The sequence below is a fragment of the Triticum aestivum genome, chromosome 5D (assembly GCF_018294505.1).
Source record: "Triticum aestivum cultivar Chinese Spring chromosome 5D, IWGSC CS RefSeq v2.1, whole genome shotgun sequence".
NCBI classification, from domain to species: domain Eukaryota; kingdom Viridiplantae; phylum Streptophyta; class Magnoliopsida; order Poales; family Poaceae; genus Triticum; species Triticum aestivum.
Genome location: NC_057808.1, coordinates 90,388,489 through 90,397,890, shown reverse-complemented (window position 1 = coordinate 90,397,890; position 9,402 = coordinate 90,388,489). Strand labels below are relative to the sequence as shown.

The following is a 9,402-nucleotide window of genomic DNA, read 5'->3' as shown; positions in this document are numbered from 1 at the left end:
GATCTTCCCACGAGCCAACAAAAATATCTCTATGCAAAAGCAACACTTTAGCAGTTTAGCTATATGTGCAATCAAATCGACCGAATATTTTTTTTGTGTCAATAGTATAAATCAATGGGCAGTGGGCGTCGCTTTCCGGCCGCCCCCTCCGTGAATAAAGAGTCGGGCATACATTCGAAGAAGGAAAAAACATAGAAAAATCAGGGGGCAGCCCATAGCCTAGGGACAGCACCGGTGTGTCGCTCTCCCGCCGGTTTGACAAAACAGACAACAAGGACGCATGTCAAACCGCCGGCGCCGCCCCGTGGTATGACAATCCCCACACTCTCATATCATATCTTCCCCTGTCTTTCTTCACCGGACCAACGCACAGCACCACAACGCCACCAACCAGCAAGTAAAATCGTCAATCTTGTACCGACCGATCGATCGAGAGGGATGAACGCAGACTACGGCGCGCCTACGGAGCTGGCGGGGCCCCTGCAGCAGAGGCGGGCCCTGTACCAGCCCCGCCTCCCGCCCTGTCTCCAGGTGATCGTCGACCAGCCCGCCCGTATCCTCTGCTGCCCATCTCCATTCTCTCGTTCTTGGATTAATGATGCTGAAATTTGTTGTCTGTCCCAGGGAGCGACGGTGAGGGTGGAGTACGGCGACGCGACCACCACCATCGACCCCACCGGCGCGCACGCCGTCGCCCAGGCCTTCCCGCGCACCTACGGCCAGCGGCTCGTCACCTTTCTCGCGCCGGACGACACCGCCGGGGCTGGCAAGGCTGTCGACGAGCGCCCGCCCATCAGGTCAAGCTCGATAGCTAGCCCGGATCGTTTGATAATATATCCGTCCAATGGGAATCTGCAACGCTGATGCATACAGTGGTGCTGATTTTGCAGGGTGGGCGTGGTCTTCTCCGGGAGGCAGTCACCTGGAGGGCACAATGTGGTCTGGGGCCTCCATGATGCTCTCAAGGCTTACAATCCCCACAGTATTCTCTACGGATTTATTGGTAATCTTTTACTTCCAAAGTCTCAGTTTCCTATTGGCTTTTGTTTTTTTGGCTCAGTTTCGAAAGAAAAAAAATAGTCTCTTTATATTGCGTCAGCATCTGGATTTTTTTCTCACAAGATTTGGTCTATATAAGAGTATTCTAGAAAAAAATTGATTTGGTGTAGATAAGAAATGAAAGAATTTTGTTTATTTAAAGTAGGTTGTGCTTGTGTGTAGGTGGGACTGAGGGGCTGTTTGCAAACAAGACATTGGAGATCACAGATGATGTTCTTGCTTCATACAAGAACCAGGGTTCGTGCGTTCATCTACCGTCGATTCTTGACACAATTCTGTGATTCTTATAGATGACAGAAAAAAAATTGCACCTCTGTTTTCCCAGGTGGTTTCGATTTGCTGGGCAGAAGTATTGACCAGATCCGCTCGAGTAAGCAAGTGAGTGCTGCTATGACTACATGCCAGAATCTTAACTTGGATGGCCTGGTCATTGTTGGAGGTACCAATTACGAGAACCCGATAAAATTGGTTATGACAGTCCATGAAAACTAATGATCCAGGTTTACCATATGTCAATAATTTGATGCATGAGCTATTTTGAGTTCTATTATAGTGTACCATGTTGTCAACATAAAGGATATTTTCAAGCATAATTGGTGTAGCAATTTCAAACCCATCAAATATCCCATTTTAGTAGAAGCATGTACGTGGTTCTGTTAACACTGCACTTGCTCTCTGTTATCAGGAGTGACTTCCAATTCAGATGCTGCACAGCTCGCGGAGACCCTTGTCCAAAAGAACTGTAAGACCAAGGTAATGTATTCACTTAATCCGTAATACCAAATGCTCGTATTCTTCAAGGGCCCCAGTAATCTCTCAGGGACTAATGTCTTTATCGAACAGGTTGTTGGTGTGCCTGTTTCACTGAATGGCGATCTCAAAAACCAGTTTGTGGAGACAACCGTTGGATTTGATACAGTGTGCAAGGTAACCCACTGGATTCCACGAGAAATTTTCTAAGACGAAATGACCTGCGCATAATTAAAGAGGCATCGGATGCGGTTTAGCACTGTCAGTTTATCACTCCTGTCATTTATGGAAATTCTTTTTCAGGTGAATTCTCAGCTTATAAGCAATGTTTGCCTGGATGCAATCTCGGCTGGAAAGGTAACTGTAATTCACTCATTCATATTAACTGTTAAAAAAGCCTAATTACGTATCATTAATATAGCACTTGGCTTCTGTTCATTTTCCTACCAGTACTACTATTTTGTTCGTTTGATGGGTCGAAAAGCGTCTCATGTCGCCTTAGAATGTGCACTCCAATCACACCCGAACATGGTATGAGTCATCAAACTTATCAGCCAGACTACTATGCATGAGAAGAACAATATTATCATCTTTATGCTTTTGAATTTCTCCATGCAGCTTATCATGGGAGAGGAGGTGGCATTGTCAAAACTCACACTGATGGAAGTTATAAACAAGATATGTGACGGAGTACAAGCAAGGGCAGAATTAGGTTTGTACAGTCCTTCAGCCGGTTTGTTTGCAAGATTAGCTGAACACTTTGCTCATAATTTTTAATTTTTTATGCCATCTTCATACATATATTGTGATAAATTGATCTCCCGGTATCCATGTTCAGGAAAACACCATGGTGTGCTCCTTATACCAGAGGGACTGATAGAAAGCATTCCAGAAATGTATGCACTCATTCAGGTATAATGGTTCTGGCCACCTAATAATAGGATGAAAAACATAACTTTGGTTCCACCTTATTCATTACTGTTCAACCATTCCAGGAAATCAGTATCCTCCACAACAATAATGTGCCTGTTACAGAGATACCAACACAAGTGTCTCCGTGGGCAGCAGCACTGTTCCAGTTCTTACCACCCTTCATCAGAAGAGAGGTGCTGCATTTCCAGCAAAGTTTCTTTGCATACTGTTATGACATTAGCTTTTAACATAAACTAAGTTCCAAATGCATTACATTTTTCACTCAGCTCCTCCTCCATCAAGAATCTGACAACTCTGCTCAGTTGTCCCAGGTTTGTGACTCGAGATGCTCTTAGTTGCCGAAATTTTATCATGCAATTGTTGGTCTCACATTGTCGTTTTACAGATTGACACTGAGCAACTGTTAGCTCACTTGGTAGAAGCAGAAATGATAAAGAGAACAGTGAGTTTTCAGGCTTCTGCTTTTTTATTTGGGTTTTAAATTTCAGGATCAGCCCCTTCTGATCATGTTGCTTAATTTCCAGAAAGAAGGGAGATACAAGGGAAAGAAGTTCAGTTCAGTCTGCCATTTCTTTGGATATCAGGCTCGAGGATCCCTACCGTCAAACTTTGACTGTGACTACGCTTATGTAAGGGTTGCAAATTTTATGTTAAATTTTTAATTTATCTGAAGACAATACTCTAAATATATGTTTCTATTTTTTTTAAAGGACCTACTCTAATATTTGAACCAGGTTCTTGGCCATATCTCCCTGCATATGATAGCAGCTGGTTTGACTGGCTACATGGCAACTGTGGCTAATCTCAAGGACCCTATACACAAGTGGCGATGTGCTGCTGCCCCACTAACCGTAAGATCTTTATTTATGTTTCCATTTCTATTCCTTAATCTTTTGTTTAGATTTGAAAGCTTGATCTTGACAAAAAAAAACATGTATCCTCTGCACTAAATGGTATGGAATCCATCTTATCTAGCACCCCTTTTGTGGTTAAGTAAAAACCCATCATGTACATTGGAGAAGCAGTTAAGCAAGAATTATTTTTCCCACTAGACTTCTTGTCAGCTAGAAATTTCTTCGGCCATACTCTTATTATGGACTTCTTGTCAACTACTCCAGACTACTCTGTAAAACTTGTTCTGTTGTATTGTCTGAATTCAGTACAAAAAGATTACCATCTGTTTAAGTAGTCCTTACTGACCAGTAATACTTATTGTTGTCATTATCAGGCAATGATGAGTGTCAGGAGGCATTTACGTGGCCCTGGGGCAATCCCTATAGGAAAGCCTGCCATTCATCCTTCTCCTATCGACCTGAAAGGGAAGGCATATGAGTAAGTCTATGTTTTTTTTTATATAAAAGGTGCTTTTATTAACTCAAATAGTTCCTTTTCTTGATGGTTAAATAATGTAATACAACTTCTGTAACTAAATATAAGACGTTTTTGCAGTTTAAATCGTTTTTGCAGTTCAATTTAAACTACAAAAACGTCTTATATTTAGTCACAGAGGGAGTATCACAGAAGACACTTTTTTCAGTGTCCAACCCTAATTAATTCATACCAGACATTCTTTCAAAACTAAAGAGCGGGAATTCCAGATTGGCTATATCTACATCAGTTTTCTACTCCCTCTGTCCGGAAATACTTGTCATCAAAATGAATAAAAGGAGATGTATCTAGACGTATTTTAGTTCTAGATACATCCCTTTTTATCCATTTTGATGACAAGTATTTTCGGACGGAGGGAGTACTCTAAAAGAAGTGTCGTCTTCATTACTGTAGATGAAAAAAAAACTTGAATCAAATGTTCAACCCCATGAATAACTCCCCATATCATTATGAGTTAAAAAAAACTCCCCTATCATTATCAAAGTATAGAAGGTTGAGATTTCTCTAACTATAACAGCAAAATATGTAATGTGAATTTTTTACTGCAATAGAACCATTAAAAATATTCCTGCAAAAAAACATTATACATATTGTTGACAAATATTTAGACTTCTAGCAAAACTGATTTATAACCTGTAAAAAAATTAATTTAAATATTGATAACATAATTCACATTCAGCGATTTACGAGACCGCCGATGTAATAAAACACGAAGGCTATGGAACTCATTTTATTTAGAGGTCATTACTGAACAAAAGTAACGCATCGGTTCATGATGAAAAATGAAATTTACAAGAAAATAATGCCCAATTACTCCCTAGTTGTAACACTTAAAAGTCCTACTTTTATCTGGTCACGATCTTACGCCTTATACGAACTGCGATGACTTCTACAGGTTGCTGCGAGAGAAAGCTTCGAGCTTTCTCCTCGATGACTTCTACAGGACTCCTGGAGGTATACAATTTGAAGGACCTGGTTCAGATGCAAAGCCCATCACACTGACCATTGAAGACCAGGACTACATGGGCGACATCGAAATGCTAAAACTATATCTCGACAAGGTCGGTGCCTGAAACCAATCTCGACTCAGGTTGCATTTTGTTGCCTGTCTCATGTTCCTAACTGTGCCAAGCATACCAATGAATTTACTTCCAGGTGAAGACGATCGTGAAGCCCGGTTGCTCGAGGGACACCCTCAAAGCGGCAATAAGCTCGATGATCTCAGTGACACATGTGCTGACAGTGATGTCCCACCCTCTCAATGCTGAGCTGCCTCTCTACCATTTCAACTGAGCGTGAATCACTCACTGCATCTGAGTTACAGCTGGCTTCTTGAGCTACTCTGTTTTCCTCTGTGATCCTTTTCTGAAGGACAGCGTGTGAAAGCACTGCAGTCTATATGCCAGCAAACGTCGAAATAATAGTATACTAGTATATAATCCTTGTGTGAGACCGGATATGTTTGTGATGAGCAATCGATATACTCCAGCCGAAGTAATCAGAACTTCAGGATCAGTTAGTCTCGAAAACTTTTGATTGTAAATGACTTGTAATTGTTCTAAGTAATGACTTGTAATTCGGACATTACAACCTTACTGAATGTACAACCAAAGATCATCAACTCATCAACCGGAGGCCAACCCTCCCTCTCACGTCGCACCCCTAGCGGGCGACACGAGAGGCACCAACCCTAGCCACCAGCCGCCCCGACTCATCCCCTCCTTCCCCTCCATCGCCGCCGGTGGACGGCGCCGGGTAAAGCCCGTGCGATTGACTGCGGCGGTGGAGGGTTGTTCCTCCTTCTCCCGGGTTGAACGGCGGGGAGGGCGTTGGATCCGCGGGGGGGAGTGGCCTTTTCCTCGGTCCATGTCGGCGCGGTGGCTCCCGACGGCGGCGTTTGTGGTGGCGCGGGTGGAGATCGGCCAGAGGATGGCAGTGGGTTTGGGTCTGGCCAATGGCGGCGGCGACGTCCGACCTGGATCTTGGGGCGGCAGCCCTAGTCAATGGCGGTGGGTGAAGCTCAAGCAGCCCGCGGTGGCATGGCGTGGTGGTGCCCCTGTCCAAGGCATAATTGCGCTAGTGATCTGGTGGTTTGGCTCCAGATTGGATCAGATCAGTGACGGTGACGAGCAGGAGTGGGATCTTTCCCGACGGCTGGCAAGGTGGGGTGGCGGACCTCCTCCCGGGCTCCAGCGGTGGTGCACTCTGGTAGTGGTCGGTGCGCCAGGGCTCCTGGGGTGGCGATGCTGATGTGGGTGGTCGCCGGATCTGGGTGGCCAAATTTGGGGCTTTAAAGGTGGTCTAGCTAGTGCACAAGATGTCAGCTGGATTCTCGTGGGACAAGATCTGGGTGAAAACCTTGTCTTCGGCTAGTGGCCGGAGCCGGTGATGGTGACGCCCTAGGCGTCATTTCCTTCTTGAAGGCATCATCAAGGTGAAGCTCCCACCTCCTTCCGCTACCTTCGGGGGGAACCTTGATCAGCCGATCGGATGATAGCGGTGCTCAGGTGTCGTTCCCCCCTTGAGGGCGTCATTCTTGGAGGTGTTCATCGGCTCGAGGGACCAGTGGACGGCGACAATGGTGGAGCGGAGTTTTACATGACACATCGACGATGCGGAGTCTCAGCAGCGTGGTGCAGCAGGGTCTCGATGACGGATGCGTGATGAAGCACGCGCGTAGAGAGGTGGCGTTGTCTAGCATTTGTGGTGGCGTCGATGACAGCCCTGGCAAGGTTAATGGGTTGATTCTAGTTCTGAAGATGGATCGGCAGAAGACGGTGGCAGTGGTCTCTGGAGCGTGCGCACGCGGTGCCCAGTGCGAGTCTGTTGGACCAGGTTGTGCCACCGACAAGCCATAGGAGGGATGGTTGAGGCCTCCGGGTTTAGATGTTTGGCGTTGGTGTGAGGTTAGAGCAAGTGACTCGGTTATGTGCACCTCCTTCATCATGTTGGTAGGAGTAACGACACTTGTTGCTAGGAGGGTGGCTTCAAACTCATTAATGTATTACTTTGTAAGGCTTTATTGAATAATTAATAAAGAGATTCTCGAAAAAAATAAGTAATAAAGAGATGTATGCATCGGCTTGATGCAAAGGTTGGGGGTAATCCGCCTTTTTCAAAAAAATGTGCCCTTCTCTTGGATGACACAGCGGCCACCACCTCCCTAGCTACCTCCAAACCCGATCTCTCCGCTCGCTGCCGGAAGACATACAGGCCAGAACAACCGACAACAAGTACCTTGTTGCATGCTCAGGGAAGGACATGGCGACGGCGGCCGCTGGGTTTCTAGGGCCTGTTTGTGTTAGAATACAACTTGTAATAGGACTAGGACTCCTACTCGATTTGTAATAAGGCTAGGTCAGGTGCGGCGGCTCTTATATATATACCTCTTGTACCAGCACAATATTGCATCAACAATTATTCAATAAAATTCAATACAATTCTACATGGTATCAGACTTTCGATCCTAGGGTATGGCTAACCCGCCAGCCCCGGCACCGTTGCCGCCGCCCGGCTACTTCGAGCGGCGCGCTGCTTCTCCTCGCCCGCCTACGTCTACGCCGCCACCACCACCTCCACCAACAGCACCTCCTCAACCATCTGGCTGGCGTCCATGTCCCAACTATCAGGGCAAAAACCCTAGGCCGCCGTAGTTCCGCACGGCGCGCGCTCTTGCTCCGCCCCCGGCTCCACCAACTGCACCACCACCGCCCGGATGGCGCCCATCTCCTGATCCATGGACAGGGCTAGTCCAGGCGTGGCCTATGCCCTGGTCCACCCCTACGCCATATGGTGCCCCGCCTGCCTATACCGGTGGCTGGCAGCCCGGTGCTCGCCCTCACACCGGTGCATCCGTCCTCGCGCCCCGACAGCCGACGGTCGCGTACCACGCTGTTCCCTCCTACGCGCCACCGATCTACAACACCAGTCCTTATGCATCCTATGGCGCTCCATCGCCTCCCTACATGCAGCAGTACAATGATGGTGTGTCTCTCTTTACGCCGATGCCGGCCCTACTGCCGATGCCACCACACCCGCAAGCTCCCATGACTACACCGGCCTCTACTTCGACTCCGTGCTGGGACCAAGCTGCTTTTCTACAAGCCATGAACAACTTTGCTGCACAAGGAACTCAGGTACGGATTGGATTTTCGATTCTGGTGCTTCTCGTCATATGTCTGCATCGAGTAATTTGCTTTCTTCTTGCACACCTTCGTCTTTTCCCTCTATTACTCTCGGTGATGGATCTTCTACTCCTATTTACTGTGTCGGTCAGGCTCAAATCCAATCCCCAACTAAGCCTTTGCTTCTTCGTGATGTTCTTGTAGCTCCTTCTCTTATTAAAAATCTGATTTCTGTTCGCCAAATCACCACTGATAATCATGTTTCTGTTGAGTTTGACCCCTTCGGTCTGTCCGTGAAGGACTACCCAACCAAGGCCGAGATCGCTCGATTCAATAGCTCCGGTGATTTATATTCTCTCCATGGTGTTCCGGTCGCTGCTCCTCCAACATCTATGGTGGCCTCTATTGATCTGTGGCACCAACGTCTCGGTCATCCCAATAAAAATGTGTTGTCCACACTTCTTAGTGAATTTTCAATACCTTGTAATAGAGACTCTCATAATTCTTCTATGTGTCAGCCATGTCAATTAGGCAAACATGTTCGCCTTCCCTTTAGTTCCTCTCAATCCTCTAGTACTTTTCCTTTTGAATTACTTCATTGTGATCTCTGGACATCACCAATAGAAAGTGTATCCGGTTTTAAGTATTATCTCGTGATTCTTGACGATTTTACTCATTATGTTTGGACTTTTCCTTTACGCAACAAATCCGACGTTCATAATATATTCCTTAACTTTTAGCGCTATGTATCGGTCCACTTTTTCCTCCCTATAAGATTCATACAATGTGATAATGGTCGTGAATTTGACAACTTTAAAAATCGAAATTTCTTTCTACAATATGAATTTCTCTTACGTTTCTCCTGTCCTTATACCTCCCCTCAAAACGGCAAAGCCGAGCGTTCTCTTCATACTCTTAATGACATCATTCACACTCTGCTTATTCAATCTTCTATGCCGTCGATGTTCTGGGCAGAGGCACTCCACACAGCCACATATTTACTCAATATTCGTCCATCTAAAGTTAACCCACAAACTAATCCTTACTTCTCTTTATTTCTTTCTCATCCAAATTACTCCGACATTCGCGTCTTCGGTTGTCTTTGTTTTCCAAACTCCTACTCCACTTCTCCTAACAAACTTTCCCC

General features: G+C 45.9%; 1 protein-coding gene across 1 annotated transcript; it reads left to right on the top strand.

Annotated features, from left to right (window-relative positions):
• The first annotated feature begins 239 nt into the window (after positions 1 to 239).
• On the top strand, positions 240 to 5,718 carry LOC123119629 (pyrophosphate--fructose 6-phosphate 1-phosphotransferase subunit alpha). The gene is made up of 19 exons (XM_044539488.1): positions 240 to 531; positions 625 to 797; positions 891 to 1,003; positions 1,222 to 1,296; positions 1,385 to 1,498; positions 1,745 to 1,812; positions 1,903 to 1,986; positions 2,113 to 2,166; positions 2,260 to 2,340; positions 2,428 to 2,521; positions 2,648 to 2,721; positions 2,805 to 2,915; positions 3,009 to 3,053; positions 3,128 to 3,184; positions 3,267 to 3,371; positions 3,477 to 3,593; positions 3,971 to 4,074; positions 5,027 to 5,192; positions 5,287 to 5,718. Exons 1-19 carry the CDS (start codon positions 310 to 312, stop codon positions 5,422 to 5,424), a joined length of 1,995 nt encoding a protein of 664 aa, XP_044395423.1. The 5' UTR covers positions 240 to 309; the 3' UTR covers positions 5,425 to 5,718.
• Positions 5,719 to 9,402: the final 3,684 nt, after the last annotated feature.

Excerpts from the sequence above, each read along its gene's own strand:
- LOC123119629 (XM_044539488.1), top strand. The coding sequence starts at position 310 with ATGACAATCCCCACACTCTCATATCATATCTTCCCCTGTCTTTCTTCA. Across the intron at positions 1,499-1,744 it reads TGGCCTGGTCATTGTTGGAG|GAGTGACTTCCAATTCAGAT; the intron begins GTACCAATTACG and ends CTCTGTTATCAG. Across the intron at positions 3,185-3,266 it reads CAGAAATGATAAAGAGAACA|AAAGAAGGGAGATACAAGGG; the intron begins GTGAGTTTTCAG and ends CTTAATTTCCAG.